General features: G+C 41.2%; 1 protein-coding gene across 5 annotated transcripts in view; it reads left to right on the forward strand.

Moving 5' to 3' along the window:
* The first annotated feature begins 486 nt into the window (after window positions 1-486).
* LOC102776154 (Golgi apparatus protein 1-like) overlaps window positions 487-22,296 on the forward strand; it is a 43,658-nt gene continuing 21,848 nt past the window's right edge. For all 5 annotated transcript variants that reach the window (XM_087844155.1, XM_087844156.1, XM_087844158.1 and 2 more), the window contains exons 1-7: window positions 487-843; window positions 14,292-14,321; window positions 14,667-14,753; window positions 16,539-16,754; window positions 20,044-20,247; window positions 21,753-21,824; window positions 21,984-22,170. In XM_087844155.1, coding sequence (XP_087700281.1) covers window positions 511-843; window positions 14,292-14,321; window positions 14,667-14,753; window positions 16,539-16,754; window positions 20,044-20,247; window positions 21,753-21,824; window positions 21,984-22,170 — 1,129 coding nt within the window. In that variant the 5' untranslated portion in view covers window positions 487-510. The remainder of the gene's footprint in view (window positions 844-14,291; window positions 14,322-14,666; window positions 14,754-16,538; window positions 16,755-20,043; window positions 20,248-21,752; window positions 21,825-21,983; window positions 22,171-22,296) is intronic.

Consider the following 22,296-nt stretch of genomic DNA (forward strand, 5'->3'; position numbering starts at 1 on the left):
CTCTGCACGTCACAACATTAGTAGCACCCGGCTTTAAAGTCACGCATATGAATTTGAAATCAAATAAGTTATTGTGAGCTTAACAAATGCAGCAGTCTTGTGACTGAAAGGTCTTTAATCATAACATACTTCCAGGCAGAGGAAACATGACCAAATGTGCAGCTTTAATCCGGACTGGGAGGTGTAAACAGATCTCACCAATTAAACTGGAACAGTAGTAACTGAACTGCTCTGAACCATGATGTTACACATCAAGTTTTCACACAGTGTTCACAGGTTTTAATTTAACTAATTAGCTTTATAAAAAACTTTACACTAAACTAATATGATAAAGAATGCCGGGAAGAGTCATTTCCATGGCTGGATGACTCACAGCATGAACACACGAGGACTTATTAAATATTTATGAACTATTCACTAGAAGAAAACAATCTGTCTGGAACTTTATCCTCAGTTCCCATATTTCCGACAGCTCCTGAAGGCAGCAGCAGGCTGACTGGCTCTGTGAAGATGGCGGACTGCATACGTGTTCCTCTGCTCCTGCTCTTGATGTGCATCTTTTTGTTTGTACATCCGATTCAAGCTCAAAACAAAGCTATTTCCAAACTTATTGCCGGTGTCGATAAAATGCAGAACCCAGTCGGAGGTCTGGGGGCCGCTGCGGGGAACCCTGGAGTCGAGGAGAGGAACCAAGGCGCCGGGGCCTCGCTGTCTCGGAGGCGCTCTACCGGCTGGAAGTTGGCTGAGGAGGCGGTGTGCAGAGACGACCTGACCCGGCTTTGCCCCAAACACTCCTGGAACAACAACCTGGCGGTGTTGGAGTGTCTCCAGGACAGGAAAGAGGTATATTCGCGGGAATGGTAGCTTTAATCCTGGAGAAAGAGGCAGGGTGTGCCTTCAGAACGAGCTAAAGCTAGCTGCTAGCAACCAGACAACGTCACGCCAAACGCCAGGCAAAATTACAGCAATTTATGATTTTTTGTATCGTTTTTAATGTAACACCCAGTGCATGAGAGGACTCAAAACATTTTCATAGTCGTTGAAGTTTAGTTTTCAATTCGGCGTGCTACAGTGCCAGGAATGCAAAGAACTGTGTCTCAACTGAATGCTTCAAATTGGAAAAGTGAGACGTGGATAAGAAAAAAAGAAACTGGTTACCATTTAAATAAAAGTTGGACTATTAACAGGCCGAATTTATATGAATATATTACCGACACAGATTAACTATAAACTTGGATCAGAGTACCTATAGATATTTAATATTGGGCTAAAACTGGTGGATTGTTGGTGCTCTACGGAGTAGTTAAAACCACGTATGTTTCGGATTAGCTTGCGGTTAAATGTCAAATTATCAAAGAAAAATGCTCCTTTGCTGGTATAACAGTCCGCAGAAACCCAGCGGCACTCTGGCGTGGACAGATGGGTAACCGGGTAACTTTTTAAACCGAGTGACTTTACATTAAAGCTGTTAACTGTTCGGCAGCAGTTGTCGCTAGCTCTGGTAGCCTTGGCGAGATGCTAACCCAGATAACGTTACCAAACCTGCTGCTGGGTGATTTTAAGCTTTTTGACTTTTAATTTCAGACCCCGATGATGATTGATAGGGGTGTTGTCCACCTAGTGTTCGGTTGTTATGTGTTAAAGATCGATGTGAGACAGACTGAAGTGTTAGGACTTATTTTGTCTGATGGTTTCCCCCCCTGGGGAAGGCTGTTGGTGGCCTCTCTGTGCAGCCCCGTTATTCTCTGCGGTTTTGGGGTTGTGAGTGTTGACTTGGCGCTGTTAAAGGTACCTTTTGTAATTACCCCCTGGAAATGTGATTTCAGCTTTGACCACAAGAGGCAGCGTTTTATGTTGGGATGTTCTTAGATGTGCACAGTTACAGTAATTTCATTACAGTAGAAGTCATCTAAATCTAACCTTCGTACTCTTGCAGTAGCAGAGGAAGCTTGTGCTGAAAAGGAACCAAAAATGCTTTACAGTACAGTGAGATATTAAATTGTGATGTTATCTTTAGTTCTAATAGAAATAAAAAGTATATGTATTTTTATATGTGTGTATCAATATGAAGATAACAAAACAGTTAATAAAACTCTGTAAGAAAGGTTTTCTTTTAGATTATCACAGTGGCTGGAATTATGTACATCTGATGACTTTAATGACTGGCCTGGTTAAACAGGGAAGGTACCTGCTTTGACTAGCTGCATTGATGTCTAATCAGAGCAACACATTGCCATTATGGACAGACTGTAGGATGATAGTTTTAGTAAAATTAGGATAAATAATAAATCTCCTCGTCTTTGAGAAAATATGGGCATCTTACCACGGCTGTTTATGTCCTTCAAATAATCCCTCTTTCATTCTGAGGAAGCTGTATGCCTTTATAAAACAATATGCAGAAAAAAAGTAATGAGCTTTTTAACTTTATAATGTATTTTCACTTTCCAGGCAGTTGTTGGCTCTGATTGTACATAATTTAAAGCATTTTACAAAAGGGGCATAAGAACTATTCATTACAGTGGACATGCTGCAGCTGTAAGGCACGAGGCCCTAATTTGCGAACCCATTCACCTATGAAATTAACTTAACTGGAGATCTACCAATACATTCTTTTCAAGTCCAGTTAAAAATATGGATATATTGCCTTTGTGTACCTTGTCATACTGAGTACCAGACACCCTTCAGAGGAAACTCATTTCAGCTGCTTGTGTCCTCTGTCTCATCCTTTTAGTCTTTCCCCACAGCTCGTGGCCGTAGAGAGTAGGAAGATAATCAGTAAATCCAGAGCTTTGCCTTCACAAAGATATTTGTTCCTCAGCATGGAGCCTGACTGTGTACACCACTGTAAAAAACGAAGCATCTGAGAATACGCATTTATTTTTATTAGTAGAGTGGTAAATAGCACAGCTCTCAGGTCTCTTTTCAGCTCAGTGTGAGAGCCTCTCACTGTCCTTGTTTCCTTTCCTTGTATCCTCATGCATCGATCAGTGCATGAGCACATTATTATAGTCGTGCTGGAAAAGTACCAGCCTGAACAAATGGAAAAGCTACATGAACATGTGGAAATTTAGATGTAAACACAACTCCAGGTCAAAGTACGTGAGTTTAAAGCAGCTAATACTGAAAAGCGTGTTTGTCTTTATGATAATGCCAAGCAAAGACCACAGTCCAAGCATCACTATTTGTTTATGTTACACCCACATTTTGATTTCTGAAGGACATTAATGCAGAAACATTTACCTCACAAATATCACTTTTTTATCATTGCTGTCACAAATCCCCCCCAAATAATTCGATAATAAAAAAGTGTAAAAATAACAACAACATAGAATTGATTTGAATCGACTGGTCTGTTGTCGTGATGCTCAGTCGAGCTTTTTGAGCTGGGATCAGATTGATGTCAGATATAAATAAATGTTGGATCGGTTAAATATTCAGTCAGGGGGAGATTTCAGGCCGGAGGAGGTAAGAGGTGGAGAAGGGCGAAGCGTGGATGAAGGAGAGCGGCCGTAGGTCTGATGCAATTGGAGGCAGAGGTCGGACGGCTCGACAGACATGAAATGTGTTGGAGCTGTGTTGTGTGGTCAGTTTGAAAATGTAGGTACTGCCCTGTTCAGTCTGTTCGTCCTTCTTTATTTTAGTGCAGCTGACATCCTAATTAAACTTTCCCTAATACTCATCTTCTGTAATAATGAAGTTATTTACATTTGGGTCTGTAATTCTTGGGCACATTTGACACATTTTTCGTAAAGCAAGCAATCAAAATGTGATTATATTGTGATTATATATTCTATTGAACGTTTTACAGTCTCTAATGAGTCTGAATCATTTATAAAACTCATAAAACCTCTAAAATTGCCTCTTAAATGTTCATTATTTTTAGAAATCTTACTGGTTATCATAAAAAATATATGAACATTAAAAATATCTTTAATAAATGAGATCTTTAGCTTTGCTGCCAGTGGTGCAGCAGAGGGTTTAAACTTAATCAGGTTGATGTAGTTGAACTACTTCAGATTGATTTGGGAGACTGTTAGCGCCGAGTCACGTTCATGGTCGCTTTTATTCATCTTCATCCAGATGTGTTCCAGAGAGAGTTGTTTTCAGGAATGTGTACTTCAGCTGCTTTGTTTAAGCTCGTTCGACAGCTCCTTATGAGAGACCTGTTGGCGTGGCAGCTTCTGGCTCGCTCTCTCAGTTAAGCTCATTAGCTGTTTGTCTTCAGCAGATCTGCAGCAGACAGAGGCCTCTCTCTGTACGCCACAACAGCAGCTTAGAGCAGCTAAGACGGGTCCTCTCGCTGTGCCCATTATCTGCTTACTCACAATCACAAGACTGCGTCCTCTCGGCTGTTAAAAGTCATCCTGAAATCCTTTGTCTGTAGCCTGCTTATGAAAAATGTAGGGCAGTGAGCTGCTTATAGGTAGATTTTTAAGTGGACAGGATTTGGGAGATGGTAAAAAATGAATTTATGAAGGCGTTTTAATATTGAGTGTCAGTACAGATGGCGTGCATTCACCCAGAAGGCTGCGGTATTGTTGTCTTCTTGTTACTCATCTACTGTTAAGGCCATTTACATGTAAAAATGTTCCAGTTCTAGCTTCTCTAAAGAGCTGCTTTTCACTGCAAATAATCTCTTTTGGGGTTTTAGACCCTGGGCTTAAATTACCCCATCACCAGGTTAGTAACTGTTTCTGGTCACTTTTCAAGAAAAAAAGTGAAAAATTCAGAGTTGAACCTTTTACTCCTGTTTATCTTTTGGCTTTTGACTCTTTTCTGACAGAACAAAATGTCAGACTGCTCCTCGTTTCGAAATAATAAAAGAATCGAAAATTTTATGGATAGCACTTTCTTAACGTTTTCAGACAGAAATGTAAAAGTATGTTAAGAAATACCGGAAATTTTAAAACGTGTTTAAAAATAAGTAAAAAGAGAAGAGATGAGAACGACACGAGAAGTGAGGAAGGAAGGAAAACGAGCCCTCGCTGTTCTAAGTGGCGGCAGGTTGATGATATTTTGTCTCGGCGCCATCTGCAGCGATTTCCGGAGGATTTTATTTAATTTGCATCAAGACCTTTCCATTCCTTTTTAATGTCACTGAGAACAGTGTTTAAGGTCATGAATTAAATTAATGTGATAGATGAAACAGTTTGTGTGTAGCGGGTGGAAAAAGACAAACTCGCACAGTCAGAGGATTTAACGCTTGTTTGATCTCAGCTGAAGTCTTTTGTTTTGTTTGCTCTGACTTCCTGTGAGTGTTAATACCCATCTTTGCTTGGAATAATTTCTTTGTGCATCTGGACCAGCTGATTGGTTCTTCACTTCTTCTGTTTTGGAGTGGGTGGGGGTTGTTTTTGTCAAATTAATGCTCAGAACTCCATCTGTGGGCTAAGACAGTTTATGGAGGTTTATTTGTGTAGAAAATGTTATTTTTAGGCCTAAATTTCCCCACTGTTGCTGTACAAGATGTTTGATTCACTGTAAAATATGAAGCTTGTTGGGCCTTACAAAAATACTGCAGTTTACTACTGCAGTATTTTTGCAGTTTAACAGGGAAAAGGGAGAAAATCATTAAGTGATTGACCTAAGTTTCAGAGATTAAAAAGTAAGCATAAAGACATAAAATACTGCAGGCTTTGGGGCATTAACACAGTACTATCATGAAAGATCAGTGAGTGCTACCTAGGGCTGGGCTATATCATACCGTTCACGGTAATACCGGTGTAATTTTGGGCAACGATAGGAAAATGAAATATCGCGATAGAATATGGGTAAAACGTGCATGCGCAGTGCCTTTGTTTACATACGCACATGGCTGCGACGCAGAATGAGAAGGGCGAAAGTGGATCGTTGAATGAAACGGATGAACCAGAACTGGTTTGTAAAAATGCTGCAACTTGAGTGGAACTGGTTTAGCTTTCGTCCATCAGATACACAACAAAGCACTATTTTTGGTAGAGCATGCTAGCGGGCCGTCGTTATTACCGTGTTGTTTGGAAAATACGGCACACTTAAAATCAATCCTTTGATTTTTCTGAAAGTCGACAGAGCCCCTTATAATCCCGTGTGCCTTATGTATGAACTCTGGTTGTGTTTACTGACCTCGAAACGATTTTATGTACACGGCGCTCGAAAATCTGTCAGATGTTTCAGTACGACTTTGCTAAGCTACGAACCCGCACCGCTTGATGGATTGTCGGAGCATTACGGCTATCGTAGGCGGAGCCTCGCGGAGTGATACCTACTGTGCTTCAACATAATATTACCGTATTGTGTGTGTATAACCTCTTTTTAAGTTTTGTGGATATTACACATGGTTATGCTGAGGATATGTCGGTCAATTTCCACTGGAAATGCCTTTTGGTTAAACTGTCAGCGAGGAATTTGCACTGTTACATTTTTATGTAACTTTAATGCACATAAAAAACAGCTGCTTGTTTAAGTGAAAGTGCATTGATGGGTTTTTTGCACTAATAAAGTTGTGGAGTTGTAAAGTATTTTGTCTAGTGTCAATTATATCGTCAGTTATATCGTTATCGCAAATTTTCAAATGTATATCGCGATAAATATTTTTGGTCATATCGCCCTGCTCTAGTGCTACCCGTCCCCCTTGGAATCAGAAGCAAAATGCAAAATTTTACCTTCACATATTTGGTGCTGCTTATTTGTTTCTATCATGTTTGAACACTCATAGCTTCATAAGGACAGGAGGTATCTACATGAGATTTTCAGGGCTGAAAAACAAATTTAATCTCTTTAAAAACCGCAAACAAATCAGTTTTGGTTCAGCACAGTTTGTGCTGTAAATATGAGGGCATACCAAGGATCCACCCTCTTTGATCAGCTGGGTTATTGGGATAGACTTTGGGTTTCCCAGTCATTTCTTGCAGGGATATTTTTGTCCCATTCTCACTCCGCTGAGCGGACAAAGCAAATGACAGGAGGGGAAGTCGGCCTCCCGAACCCTCAGTGAGTCTCAGTTCTGCTGTTTTCACGCTATGAGATGAACGCAGTCAGAACGAGCTTTTTTGGGGGCGGTGACAGCGGTGGAGGGGGGTTCTGATATCTTGCCTCTCTACGCCCACTGTGCATGCCCTGTAGCCTGCCCACATCATGTGTATAAGGCCCAGCTGGCACTCTGCAGGTGTGAGAGTGAGATTGAGAGCTGCTTTTAGACTCGGTGCATTTTTGTGTCTCCGTCCTGCCCACTGTCAGGGCTGCTGCTGGTGGTTGTGGTTTTGTGTACGTGGTGCAGAGGGAGTCCAGAGGGCGGAGGCCCCAGAGAGCGAAGGCTCTGCTCCGGCCTGTCCGCCGAGCCTCGTCTTGTTCCTCCGCTCAGCTCCATAATTACTAATTAGCACATTAAGGCTGCAGGAACTGTGTTTACAACTGGATTGGTGTGTTTGATGAGTTGGCAAAGATCAGAAGCTCCACAGAATCCAATCAGTGCATTTTTGAATTTATTAATTAAAAAAAAAAATATTGTCAGGCTTAGATTTTATCAGCAGTGATGCAAACACTGTACTGCAGAGCTGTCCACTTTCTAAAAAAATTTAATTTATAGAACTGTTACAATATTTCCCCCTTTAATAATCTTTAAACCATTCATCTTCCATACTGACATATCATTTAAACAACGGTAAAACACTTGCGTCTTTAACCCTGCTGTGGTGGCACAACACAAGTAAATAAAGCAAATAAAGCAGTGATACCCTAGCATCTCTGAAACTGAATTACCGCCTCTGTGCAGCTACTTTAATCTGATCTTTGATTATCCTAAACAAAGCGTGCAGGTATTTACTTTGTGTGAACACTACGTTATAAATACTGAGAAGGAACTCAACTGGCAGATACAACAACGTCGTCAGCTTGACGTCAAAGTTAGAGCCAGTGCTCCTCCATATTAAAGCTGGGGTCTGACTCGGGTATCTCCCAGGTGTGTTTCTGGCATATTCTACTGAGAGGAGGCTCCAGGGTGGATCCAGGACATGCTGGTGAGATTACATCTCTTGCCTGGTTTGGGAACACCTTGTCCTCCACCTAGAATAGCTGGAGATAAATGGCTGAGGTAGCTGTGGGTGTGTCTGCGTGGACCTGGATATGCAGCCGAAGATGAAATGTCGATTTAATATCAATAAGTAGAAAAATGCTGAATATTGGCCCCAATAATTGGCCTAACAGTGCTACTAGCTTTATCTGATTTAGATATCATTTACTTCCAGGGTTTTGTAATGCAGCACAAATAAAAAGCAGACTAATGGAATAAAGTTCACCGATGTTCTTGGAGCTGGTCTGTAATTGGACCTGTCGGAGTGGCAAATAAAGCATTGATACCTCAGCACCTCTGAAACTGAATTACCGCCTCTGTGCAGCGACTTTAATGTGATCTTTGATTATCCCGAACAAAGCGGGCAGGTTTTACTTTGTGTGGATATTTTGTTCCTCAGCCAAGAAGAAGGAAAAAGGTTGCTAAGAAACATCATCCGGTGTTTGTGCGACGCTCCTTTCAGGTTCAGCATTGACATTTGTCTAAAAATGATATTTCCTACTGTTGTGTTCACACCAACAGTGATAATATCTTTATGAACGCACGCGTGCATGTGTAGGCAGCGAGCACTCTGCTTGTTATCAGAAGGTTTGCGGTTTCCTACTGTTGTCTGCATTAGGATGTCATATTTAAGTAGACGTGATGAATGTTGGTGTTTATGAGGGAGCACGCCTCTGCCATGTGCTTTATGACAAATATAATGGAGCGACGGGGCTGTGCAGTTTATTTAAAATCAAAAAAAAAAAAAAGGATGACTTGGTGCTCTTGTTTCGTCGTTTACTTTTGGATTTCCTTTACAGCTGTATGGTTTTGCTGCCCCCCACCCCCCCTCCCATCAGCTACGGTGGGTTTATTTCAGCTCAAGACAACATGACAGGAAGAGAGAACGATATGTGTTTAGCGTAAGCAGCTAATGTGGCCAACAATAACATCTGTTGGCTTCTCTCCTACTTTCTGTGGTCACATGAATGACATTTAAATGCAACCAGATTCACAATAAAGCCATTCTCACTTACATACTTTGTGCATTTCTTATCCAACAACAGTGCTTAGCATGAAATAATGGCAGTCACCTCCTGTCAACACTAGAATGACTATTTGGATAAAAAGTTTGAAGTCACATGAGGCTAAAGTTTCCTGTTCTTTAAGCAGTGTTTATGAATACTTCTCCAGGCTTCTTAAAGGACATCCAAAGCTTTTGTTCTGTTCTCTGTCAAAATGATCCCACATAGTGCTTTAATATTGTTGAGGTCCAGGCTCTGGGAAGGCCAATCCATGACTGTTCCACTTTGCAATTTTATCCAGGTATACTCCATTGACAGTGTGTTTGGGATCATTGTGATGTTTAAAAATGTAGCTGTGACCAATCGCATAGCTGTAAACCAGGGGTGGCCAACTCCAGGCCTCGAGGGCCGGTGTCCTGCAGGTTTTAGATGTGTCCTCGATCCAACACAGCTGATCTAAATGGCTAAATGACCTTCCCTGGTGACAGAAAAGGACGACTCTGAAACTTTTTTCCTTTTCTTCTTAATGAGAGTGATGATGATTTTCATTTTGGTCAATATTTACAGTTTTACTGGTGATTAGGGCTGCTCAATTAATCGAATTTTAATCACGATTACGATCTGGCCTTTCAACGATCATTAAAAATGACTGAGCCGATTATTAGCCCTTCCCTCGTGCTTTACTCTCGCGCTGCTCCGTGTGGCAAATCAAGCGCACCTCTCTGCATTTCGAACACGTGTCACAACAATTAAGAGCAGCGGTCTCCAACCTTTTTTGCGCCACGGACCGGTTTATGCCCGACAATATTTTCATGGACCGGCCTTTAAGGTGTCGCGGATAAATACAACAAAATAAAACTAGTACCGGTACCGAAAAAAATAAAATTTATTCCTAACACACGTGAAAAGACCAAGGAAAACCGAGTAAACGATCAAAACGATAACAAAATAACGCTGAAAACCAATAAAAACCCTGAAAACTATACATTTCACACCTGAGCCTCACCTCTCGCGGCCCGGTACCAAACGACTCACGGACCGGTACCGGTCCGAGGCCCGGGGGTTGGGGACCGCTGATTAAGAGGACCCGAGGGAAGCTCGGAAAGCTAAGCAGAAGTTATTTGGAGAGGAGAGTGACTGCCGTTGGTTGAAAAGAGGTAAAAAAACCTTAAGTGTTGTGGAAACATTATGGGTTCATGAGTCAGACGTGGATCAAGTAGACACAGTGTGTAAACTTTGCTACAGTGTCGTAGCTGCACCACAGAGCAACACTGCAAAGTTCACTAAACATAGATGTTTACATTTTTCATTTATTTCTTATGTTGCAAACATTTGCACTGTTATCAGCATTTGCACTATTTTATATTATTTTTTTGACAATCTTTAAAGTCATTATTCAACACATTGTTATTGTTAAATAAATATCGTCAAATAATCGAGATCTCAATTTCAGTGAAAATAATGGTGATTATCATTTTTGCCATAATCGAGCAGCCCTACTGGTGATGAGGTTTCACGGTGACACTCCCGAGATCTGCGTAAATGCAAAAGAACCAAGTTTTGTGTAAATTCTGTGGTGTTATTCTGGCTTTTGGAATATAATTTAAAAACTAATTGTTCAACAGTTATGGCTGAAGCATGACAAAGAGAATTTTAATAGGTGCAATTTCCTGTTTTTCAAAGCTCCTCACTGTGTGATGAGGTGTCAGTGTGTGAAATTGGAGATAGTGGTAACGCAGTCACACTCTCTGACTGCCTGTTTGGTCTAGACAAAAAAAGAGTGCACATCCTCTGCAGATAGCCTGTTTAAAAATGTGAGAGAAGAAGCTAAAGCTTTAAAGTGGTTGTTTGCACTGGTTAATCTTTAACTGGCCAATAAAAATCCACCACACACAGCTTACAGGATGCAGTTTCTTGTTTGCTCAGGCTGACTGTTTCGATCTGTTTGCTTTCTTCTTGGTTGGCTCACGTCCACTGAAGGGTTTGGTTTGAAACACTTTCTCCTGCTGCGCTTTCTTCACGCACAGCCTGCTTTTGCTGATTCTTGTTTTCTCTCAGGAGTGTATGCAGATGTGTTGAGTTTTAGTTAAACATTAATTTTTTCTTGTTTCCAGTAAACAGACTACTTTCCTCCCCTGTTGTCTATATTTTAAGCTAAATAACTGAGGTGTCAGAAATGGCCTTGTCCCCCCTCCGGATTCTCCTTTTCTCTCACATGATGTCATTTTTCTCCTATCTTTTCCTCTCACCCGTTTCCAATTATAGCTCAGCCTCACACCAGCTTCACCAAGACAAAAGGAGGAGAGCTGATTAAGTTTAATTTAGCTGCAGCTGTTAAATGGGAAGGCAGCTTTAGCAGATTGTTCACATTTGGCGAGCGGAGCCTTAAAGCTGGCAAACAAAAAGCTGAACATCTGAAATATGTGAATGGGTGTGTCTGAGGAGGGAGAGGGTTTATTTACTCTGGTGTTAGATCACAGTTGTAATGCGTGTTCAGCGAGTCTGCAAACTCAGAGATGGATTCATGGAACAATCGGGATTCATTTGGCTTTTTGAAGCGATCAGATCCAGAGATAAAGCTGCGCAGATGTCCACATGACTCACATTTTCTTCTGAAACAGTGTGATGGGATGCGTAGCTGTTCACTCCACCTTTGGACTGAGCGCGTGCAAATGAGGGTTTTTTCCTGTAGGCTAGAAATGGAGGGAGAAAAGTGGAAAAACAAAAGTCCAGCAGTGTTTGATGTGGCTGTCCAACTCCCTCCAGGTTTCTCCACCCAGCTTTGTACTGCTGTATGTTGACACACTCAACTTTCCAACAAAGCACTGATGGTCAGGAAGTGGGAGAAATATTGAAGTCTTAAGGGCTCAAAAAAAGAAGTTAGCTGGAAACTTCAGGGTGACTTCACAAGACTGCCACGACCTGGATGACTGAGCAGCTGCAAAGACGAGAAATATTAAACTAAACTATTTTCTTTCCTTTCTAGTTTGGCAGCATTCATAACATATAGATAAGTTAAACTCAGCTGCTTGTAAAGCTAATTTCTTGCGTGTGCTTTCACTATTATGATCTGACAACAAGAACTGTAAGCTCTTACATCGTTCTGTTGTGTCCAAAACAAAAAGAAGAAAATCATGTACTCTCTGGGCAATATTTACTTTAGTTTTGTATATATTCATTTTGTTTTGTTGTTTCCTTTAAAAACTTTAGTGCTGTAAAAATGAGAACAGTAGCACTTTGAGACTTTGATCTTGGTAATACTTCATTTAAAGATGGAGCACGTTTGGGGTTTAACATGAAACAAAGGCAGATATGAAATGTAAAAGTGAGATCAGACATCAGATGTGACATATTTGGATGCAAACTGTAACGTGATATTTGGATTTGTCATATACCACAGTCATTTCCTAAATGCTAACAATACAAACAAAGGCAGTTTAACTTGAACCCTTTATGTGAACCGCACATCTCGGCAGAGGGGATTTTTCTGCCTTTGTTCAGACTGCAGTACGTTGTGAATGGTTTGCGTTACTGTGATACGCCGAGTATCCCTGAAAAGCTCGTTTTCACTTCCTTCTGAAAACCAGTTTAATTTTGTCTCAACCAGGGAGGGTAACAGAGGTACAGTCGTTTACAGGGAGGGAGAGCCTTCAGTTTTCAGGCCCCTCTTCTGTGGAACCAGCTTCCAGTTTGGATTCGGGAGACAGACACTATCTCTACTTTTAAGATTAGGCTTCAAACTTTCCTTTTTGCTAAAGCATATAGTTAGGGCTGGACCAGGTGACCCTGAATCCTCCCTTAGTTATGCTGCAATAGATGTAGGCTGCCGGGGGATTCCCATGATGCATTGAGTTTTTCCTTTCCAGTCACCTTTCTCACTCACTATGTATTAACAGACCTCTCTGTATTGAATCGTATCTGTTATTAATCTCTGTCTCTCTTCCACAGCATGTCTTTTATCCTGTCTTCCTTCTCTCACCCCAACCGGTCGCAGCAGATGGCCGCCCCTCCCTGAGCCTGGTTCTGCCGGAGGTTTCTTCCTGTTAAAAGGGAGTTTTTCCTTCCCACTGTCGCCAAAGTGCTTGCTCATAGGGGGTCATATGATTGTTGGGCTTTTCTCTGTATCTATGAAGCACCTTGAGGCGACATTTGTTGTGATTTGGCGCTATATAAATAAAATTGAATTGAATTGAATTGAAAGTTTAAAAAGGGTTAAAAAAAAAGGGTTAAGCATAGTTTTAAAGATAAAATTTTTTATGAAAGTTTGACCTTATTTGACCTTGAAGAGGTCAGACGTCCAAAGTAATGCGGTATTTAGGATCGCCACATATCATTCCCTGTATCCCCAATCTGATTTACCAAAAAAATACAAAGTAGAAAAGTGGCATGTGTGGGCTTCTTTAAAACGTGTGCTTTAAAGGCAAACGCTGTGTGATAAATGGCTAACAGCATGGCTGACAAGGCAGTAACCAGCGTGGTTTCAGTCATTTTTCTCCTCACGAGACGAGCATTAACCCTGCGCTGGCGATAATGCTCATCTCAGCCGTCCGAAATGAGCCTCCAGAAAGCAGCGGGTGATGTCACCGTAGCCTCATCCATCTTTCCCCCCTCTGGGGACTGAACTCTGCGATGTGAGAGGGAGGGAGGGAGGGAGATCGCTCTCACTTAGCTTTGTTTTAATTGGTGTCAGTTTGTAGATGCTGCTTGTTTTTCTCGTCCTGCTGTTCTGCGTCAGGCTGGGAGTCCTCCCAGCGCTCTTTAAAACTCAGCCGTACTATCGTGTACCGTCTCCCCCTCCCCCGCTTCGCACTGCACTGTTTTTGTGAAGAGCATTGTCACAGCAGTGTGTAAAATACGTTGTAAAAAGAGCACACAAACACACTGGCAGTTTATTCCTAGCTGACTGTGGCTGCCATGTGGTAAATGGTCAGAAAGTCTTTGGTCATCTGCAGAGCTGTTATTTCACAGACCCACACAGTGAGTTTTCCTCTGGTCGAGGGCGGGGGCAGGAAGTCGGGGGAGGGGTCACCTCGGGTCAAAGCAGAGCTGCAGGAAAATGCCTCGGTGACCGCACCGAAGCAAGAAGCTGAATGCCTGAACGCACCATCCCACAACACACAAGACTGCAGTGGATTATGGGATGTTATAGATTGCTAAATTTAAGTAATTAGGTGTCCTCTCTGTTTAGTCTCAAATATTCAGACCCAATAATTAAACTTTCTTTTCTCTTCCTCTTTCAGGACTCTGAAATCGCTGCAGAATGCAACCATGTAAGTGTGTGTTTTTCTTCTTCTCTCTCTACCCTCACACTCCACCTCCTAGCATGCACTATGATGTCTTATAATTTTATGATGCAATGATTTTCCACTAAAAGTATGCACGAGTTTTGTAATGATTCATATAAGCAACCGATAGCCAACATCGGTACTACTGCATATTTTCCCTGCTATCCAGAAGTTTGTCACATTAACCAACAGAAAGACTTTATAATATAAAATGATTGACATGTTAAAATGTTGTTGTTTTTTTTATTTGTCCTGTTTTTCTTTCTTGGTTTTTCCTCCACTCTGTCCTTATTGGTGTAATTGTCATACCTCTTATCTTCTCTCCCCCAGCTGCTGTGGAACTATAAGCTGAACCTGACCACAGACCCAAAGTTTGAGTCTGTAGCGGTCGAGGTCTGCAAGACAACCATCTCTGAGGTCAGTCGCTAAAAACAAATCTCTGCAGCTCAACTTGACGATCTTCATTCAAGCCTCCAAACAGTTAAAAGAACATCAGATAAACTGGCAAATTTAGAAGTTTTGAGACAGCTGTGATTTTGGAGTAGAGTTTAAAATCAGGAAGTAGAGCTGTTAGCACGATGTTAAGAAACCGCAGCCAGTTTTTATGTGCAAAATGTCGAAGAGATGTCAGCGGAATCGGGGCCGGGGCTGGTCGGTACTTATGTGTAATACTACAAGGTGGTGGAGTTAGTCAGTGTAACCTTTATTGACCTTTAAATCTGGTCGGAGCGGGCACGCTCCGTTTTGCGTTACTATTTTTAAATCCCTGTAGAACCGGAACCACGTAAGCTAGCGCAATAATTTTTTTTGCATATGAAACCGGAGGAGTTGTACACTTCCTACGTTGGAATAGACGTCAGCGCGAACTATCGCATTTCCGCCATTACTTGCCAGAAACCGGAAGTGACGTCATTTTCGCGGAAAATTTAGTTTTTTTTGCCTTCGGGGCATTATAAGCCTATAATGGTGTTTTTAAAAGTATGCTTGACTTTATGCTTTTCTGAATAGTTTCTGGGATGTTTAGAGCTCAAATTGCACTGCTGGAAATAGTTTATTTTGATGCACATGCTGTTTCTTTTGTAAATTTGGATTATAATATTTATTTTCGTTTTTCCTGCAGTATATAAAAATTGGTGTATCTCAAAAATAAAATGAAGACCATCATAGTAAATTTCCTGTTGTTGTAAACTATTTTGTGCAACTTTTTTGTATTTACAGTTTTGAGGGATAAGCCTCTTAAATTTCTCTAACTAGAAATATATGTTAAAAAAACAAAAACGATTTAAAATTTTTTGTATTTTATTGCACTTTTTTGCACTTTATGTAGTTTCTATGGACTTAATGCAGACATATTATTAAAAGTTAGGCTGTAATGGTTGTATTGATGTATAGCAACTTGAAATGCTCCCACAAATGGCTCCACAGCATGTAAAAATATAATATAAGCTCTGGCGGACTTTGTTCTATGGTAGGTCTTAAAGGGTTAAAGCCGCTTTTCCACATTAGTACCTACTCGGATCGGCAGGTTTTCACTTACAATCGAGTAACACGTAATGTGAGTGGTCGTCATAGCAACGCTGCCGAGCATCCTATGACATAATTAGTATGTGACACGAACGCTACAACATAGGTGGACGTTGACGATATCCCTGCTGCTCGGTCTGTGGCTTTCCGTCAGACTCGGGGAGCACGGTGTGTTGCCGGGTTTCAAAAATGGCAGTTTTGATTTTCGTGAACGAGGCGTCGCTTGATGAGTCCAGCCAATCGGTGGACTCGAACGAAGGCAAATGTGTGAATCCACTTTTTTTTTTCTTCCTCCTTTCATCGTCTGCTCGTCAGTCTCCGTGCTTTGGGTCAAAATCATAGATCATAAAACTTCACCAAATGTAAATCTTTAGCATGAATTACAGTAAAAGGTCCAAATCTAAAAACGATTGGAGTGCAGTACCAGGTAGCATGACAAAAAGCGCACAGATACAAATAGAGAACTTTTAAAAATGTATTTATTTTTTTCAATGAAAATCACAATTTCTAGATTTTTGTAGGAAAAAGGACATTGGTACATTCAAGTGTAAAAATAAAGCTGAGTTAATCAGAAGTGTTCAGACCTTGGTGTTCTGGACAGGTGACATGAGGTGCTTTTAAAGGCAGGTTAATGTTTCAGCTCTCACCGAAGTGTCGCCTTCGCTTTTCTCCATTCAGATTAAAGAATGTGCCGCGGAGGAGCTGGGGAAAGGTTACCTGGTTTCCTGCCTTGTAGATCACCGTGGCAACATCACCGACTACCAGTGCAACCAGTACATCACCAAGATGACCACCATTGTTTTCAGCGACTACCGGCTGATCTGCGGCTTCATGGACAAGTGTCGCGATGACATCAACGCGCTGAAATGTGGCAGCATCAGCACCGGAGAGAAGGTGAGAAGGGATGTCGGACTTCAGAGGAAGAAGCTTGTTGTGTTTGACGAGTGCTGTTTGGTTATTGGTGGAGAGGCAGCTGATGTGCTTTGGAGCAGGTGGAGTAACATCTGCGTCGCTGACTCGTTGTTTTTGGCTCTTATTTACACTCATGTTGTTAGATGTATGAATAATGGGTTTGTATTCAGAACATTTGCTTGATTAGATAATTCTCTACTTTATTTTTCTTCTATTTTTTTAGGAGATGGAGATGAGATTGTAGTCAGTAATGTTATATTGCCCATTAACTTGAGTCAATAGCTATGAACCAATAATCTGCCATATTTGTTTGTTTTCTTTTGGGGGGGAAATCATGTATTTAATTTATATGAGCTGTTAAAAATGAATGTTATTAGTTTTTAATGTTTATTTCAACTTGTTTTTTCAGTTTGTGCCCAACAGGTGCTTGCTTAGGATACTAATGTGAACCTATATCGTGATAATTATTGAAAACATTCAATACAATACAAAAAAGTGAAAATATTGACGCGAGCTCTAGTCGCAGGTTCGTATAAATCGAAGCCCTAACTGTTATAAATGAAGATCTTGCAGGAGAAATTATAGCTGGTTGTCAGGAATCTTATGTTGATGTGTCCAAAGAAACTGCAGCACCAAATGGACTGCTGCACACACCACAGTTGAAGTAGTTGGTGCTGAATGAGCGCTCCCAGATGCCTCAGGATGTGTTTCTGATGCTGGAGAGTGAATTTGCGGTGCACGACTTGATGAATGTTTCAAATGGAAATCGCACAGTTGTAGCAGAGGTTTAAAAATGGCGGCCTCTCTGGAGGTGTGTCGATGTGTCAGAGAAGATGATCTAACTACGCCGTAGCTGTACATCGAAGATTGTTTATAGTGCTGCTCATATTCTTACTGACCTGCTGGATTTTGGTCGGAGAGCAGATAAAACTCAAAGTGGACTGAGCTCAAATGAGAAAAGTGGAGTTTGTAGCAGCTTGTCAGCGAGCAGAGCGAATCGATCTTCCACTAAACGTGTTTCCCTGCCGCAGAGCTCCATAAGCTCCTCAGACACACTTATTATCACGGTGGCACGATTAGAGCTCAGAGAGGTTGATTTATCTGTCGGCGGGAGTGCAGTTGGTTTCATTATCAGAAATTTGTCACAGTGGCTCTGAGTGGGAATCGGACGGACCATGTTGGCGCTTTATTTAACTTCTCGCACACTGAAACGCCACGAGGCAGGATTGTTTATGAACTGATTCTCAAAATGAGAAAATGTGTTATTAACTCAGCTTTAACTTGATGTTAAACTTTCAAATCAAGCTTCAGCTCTTTACTTTGTGAAATTAATCAGAATTTTTTTCTTCCACCTGTTGTTAAAACTAGATTGAGATGAAACGACTGTTTTCACTCTCCTAGATTCCTGAATATAAAAAGATAAAGCCCATGTGGACTGTTATCTAGTCCTTGATCTCGCAGGCTTAAAAGACAAAGGAGGAAGCAAAAGCTGAGGAAAAGGAGCGCTATAAAACCCATTGTTTTATAGATGAGGTGTTTATGTGGATTTGGACGGGAAAGCAAACCCTGAGCCTCCTGAGCATTTAGCTGACAAAGAACAAACATTTTCCAAGAGCAGAAGCACAAAAAGTCGCTGAAACTGTGTTTAATTTATTTATTTTTTGCAGCTGACCTCTGTATTTGGTGATATCTCACTATACGAAGCGGCCTTAGCAAAGTTACACAGATGTTTTGTCTCTTCGCTGCACCATGAGGACGACCCGGCTTCTTGTAGATAGCTTGTTGATATCATTTCTTGGTTTATCTGTAGAGCTGACAAAGGAGATGAGGTTCGTGTGTGTGATTGAGAACTGCATGACCCAGTGTGCATGTTCTCTTTGACACATTACATAATAGATGGAATAAATAAAAATAAACTGGTGCTGTTCAATTCAGTTTACACCAACTCCAGTCAACTTTGAATAAGTATAAAGGAGACGTTTCAAATGCACCAACTTGTTTTGACCACCCACCTTTCCCACTGACTGATATGAGCATTTACCCAGAATGCATTTCTTTTAAGTTTTCTCTGGTAGATGGTGAGAAAAAAGGTCAAACATCCATTGAATGCTTGTTTCTGTTCCTCACAGGCAGGAAACTGCTGCACTTGTAATAATCAGTGTTGGGGAGTAACGGAATACATGTACCGCCGTTACGTATTTAAAATACAAAATATGAGTAACTGTATTCCGTTACAGTTACCGTTTAAAAAGGTGGTATTTAGAATACAGTTACTTTGTTGAAATAAATGGATTACACGGCGGTACTTCCCTGTTTCATATTGTGGCGGGTCAGGACTGTTTGGGTTTTGTTTGACAGCTACGTTCTGTTGTTCCAGGCGGCAGCGTTACGGTTGCCATGGTTACAGGGTGACGCTCTCTCTCTGCGTGTTTCCTGGGTGAGAGAGGCCTTTTTGTTGTTGTTGTTGTGCTAAGCTAACAGGCAGAATGCTACAGGTATAGCTCTAAAGAATGTAGCATCATGGGCAGTGTAGTCCGTGCTGCAGGGAGAATGGACTGCCATACCCGTTATGTGTCTGTGAGCGAGGGAGGGAGAAAAAGGAAAAGTACGAGCTGTCATCGAGCAAAAACGGGAGCTGGAAGCATGTAAATATAATAATAACCACTGCAGCCAAGAAGAGAGCCTGAGGAGCCCAGTTGTAAGTAAGCTATTAAGACTCGACTGTACACCGTGTTCGTGTTTTCCTCTGAAACAATAAGTTCTGTTGGAGCAGCCTTTCAACGCCTCTCTCTGTCTCTGCTAGCAAAGTTGACCCAGACAACAAAGTAAAGCTAGTTTTCAGCTACGAGCCGACACAGAACCCACCGTATTAGCCAGAGGTCCCTTTACTACGGTTCGGAGCCGCGGACCTTCAGTAACAGTAATAAATCACAGCAATAGTACATTCATGTAGTTGTAAACAGCATGATAATATATTAAGTAATCCAAAGTATTCAGAATACGTTACTCTCATTGAGTAACGTAACGGAATACGTTACAGAATACATTTTGGGGCATGTATTCTGTAATCTGTAATGGAATACATTTTAAAAGTAACCTTCCCAACACTGGTAATAATTCATGATATTGGGGCACAAAGCTGGAAAAAGTGTAGATATCTGCTGTACTAATGACGTAATGTTAATAGCTGCTGTCTGGAAACGAATCCTTGTCGTACCGGAGCTGAGCCACACCGGCAGTAGTAACTGCGGTACCTTTGCCCTCCTCACAGGACGTCCACTCTCAGGGCGAGGTGATCGCCTGTTTGGAAAAAGGTTTGGTCCGTGAAGCCGAGGACCAGGCGGGGGCGCACGTCATCAGGGAGGAATGTAAAAAGGCCATCATGAGAGTCGCCGAGCTCTCCTCCGACGACTTCCACCTGGACCGCTACCTCTACTTCTCCTGCAGAGACGACAGAGAACGCTTCTGTGAAAACGTAAGAATCCTTTATTCTAGAGCTCAGAGGATTCTTTTAGTTAGTTATTTTAAATTGATCAGTAAAACTCTTAAATGTCACATTCTGGAAACACTTTCTAATGTTCTCTTCTCCCGATCTACCTTTTTTAAAATATTCTATATCCTATTTAAAAAAACTGCTAAATTTGTGTTATTTGTAAGCTGAAGTACCATCTAACTAGGGTCTTCTCAAATTAACGTCCCTTTGTTTCAAGATGAGCTAAAATGTGTTTCTCTGAATGTGCAGATTAGTCGAGACTATAGGACGTTAGCACGAGAGGTTAACGATCAGAAAAATCCAGATGTTTTTATTTACTTTGAAAGGTAGAAGACAAACCTTTAAACTGTGAGGGAGAAATTACTTTGTGAACATTCAAATTAAAACGAACTTTACTGGAACCTGACAGTATCAACTACACAACTACTAGGGGTGGGGGAAAAAATGGATACTGTGTAGCATCGTGATATTTTGTTTGCTAATAATGTATGGATACAGGGACAGCAGAAATCGATATTTTGTTACAAAAAGGTTTTTGTGCTCTGACTTCAGAGCATGTTGATCCTTTTTCTGAGCAAGAATCCTGACATTCCTTCACTGTCCAAATGTGTTTCACTTTTTTATGGCAGCAATAAACATGACAGTTTACTTATTTTAATTTAAGACATGTTTTATTTTAATTAAGTTTAAAACTTTTTTATTTAATGTAAAATTATATTTTGTTTTATTTACTTTCAAATTCTTCAGTTGCTGAAGGGGCTGCATAGTTTTCATAAACTGCATAGTTCAGAATAGCTATAATTGTACCAGATGGTTGATTCAGTTAAGTTGGACTAGACTGTAATACAAACCGTTCAGTTTGTCAACAATAAAACTGAAATGAGAGAAAGACTGAGTGTGAGACTTTGTTATTAGATAAAATGAATATCGATAAAGTTTACCTTACAGAATCTGAATATCGCAAAATATTTTAAAAAATTGCAATAATATCGTATCGTGGGATGTTTGGTGATTCCCACCTCTACCAACTACATTATTAAATGTTATGATGGAAGACATTATTAATTTGTTACTCGTTCAAAAAAGAGTTCTTCAATGGATCCAAAGTGATAAACTATAAAGAAAGATTGCAGTTTTCCCACGTTGGTTTCTTTTCACTGACTCCAGAACTGAATTGAAAGTTCACGTTAAAGACGTCATAGTTGGTTATCTCTGACTGCAGGCTCGTTTGTGGTTCCTGGGACATTTAAAATTAGAATGTGAGGTAGAGCCTTCAGCTTTCAGGCCCTCGTGCTCCGATCCCAGCTCCCAGTTTGGATTCAGCTGCTCTACTTTTTAAGATTAAGCTTCAGTCTTTCTGTTTTTTGATAAAGCCTATAGTTGGTTAGTTAGTTGCTGCCTTCTGTGTCACATGGGATAAAGAGAAGTTGTAGTTGTTAACATTAATAAAGCACCTTAAAAAAAACTTTCCCCCCCTTTTTTCTCAGACTCTGGCTGGGGAAGGAAGAGTTTACAAATGCCTCTTCAATCACAAGTTTGAGGATTCCATGTCTGAGAGGGTGAGTGTCATTTACTGTGTCCAGATCTTATAGTGATGATGGTTACAGAACAATGAAGTGTACAAATTGTGATGGATACGGCCTTCCTGCAGATTAAAAATCAGACTCGATGAGCATTCAGTTGTGTAATAAGTGTTTGTGTATGTTGTGCGTCATCAGTGCCGCGAGGCGCTGACCACCAGACAGAAGCTGATTGCTCAGGACTACAAGGTCAGCTACTCGCTGGCCAAAGCCTGCAAGTCGGACCTGAGGAAGTACCACTGCAACGTGGACACCAGCATGCCCCGAGCGAGGGAGGCTCGCCTGTCCTACCTTCTGCTGTGTCTGGAGTCAGCCGTCCATCGAGGTGAGCAGACCTTTATCGGTCGCTCTTGGCTCCAGCAACTAATTAATGTCCCTTTTTGTTTGTGTGGCACTCAGAGGCCACTGAGAGCTCAATTACATGTCAGTCATTGCTCTGTTTTCTCCACTG

This window comes from Neolamprologus brichardi, chromosome 7, assembly GCF_056152115.1.
Source record: "Neolamprologus brichardi isolate AB-2024 chromosome 7, ASM5615211v1, whole genome shotgun sequence".
NCBI classification, from domain to species: Eukaryota; Metazoa; Chordata; class Actinopteri; order Cichliformes; family Cichlidae; genus Neolamprologus; species Neolamprologus brichardi.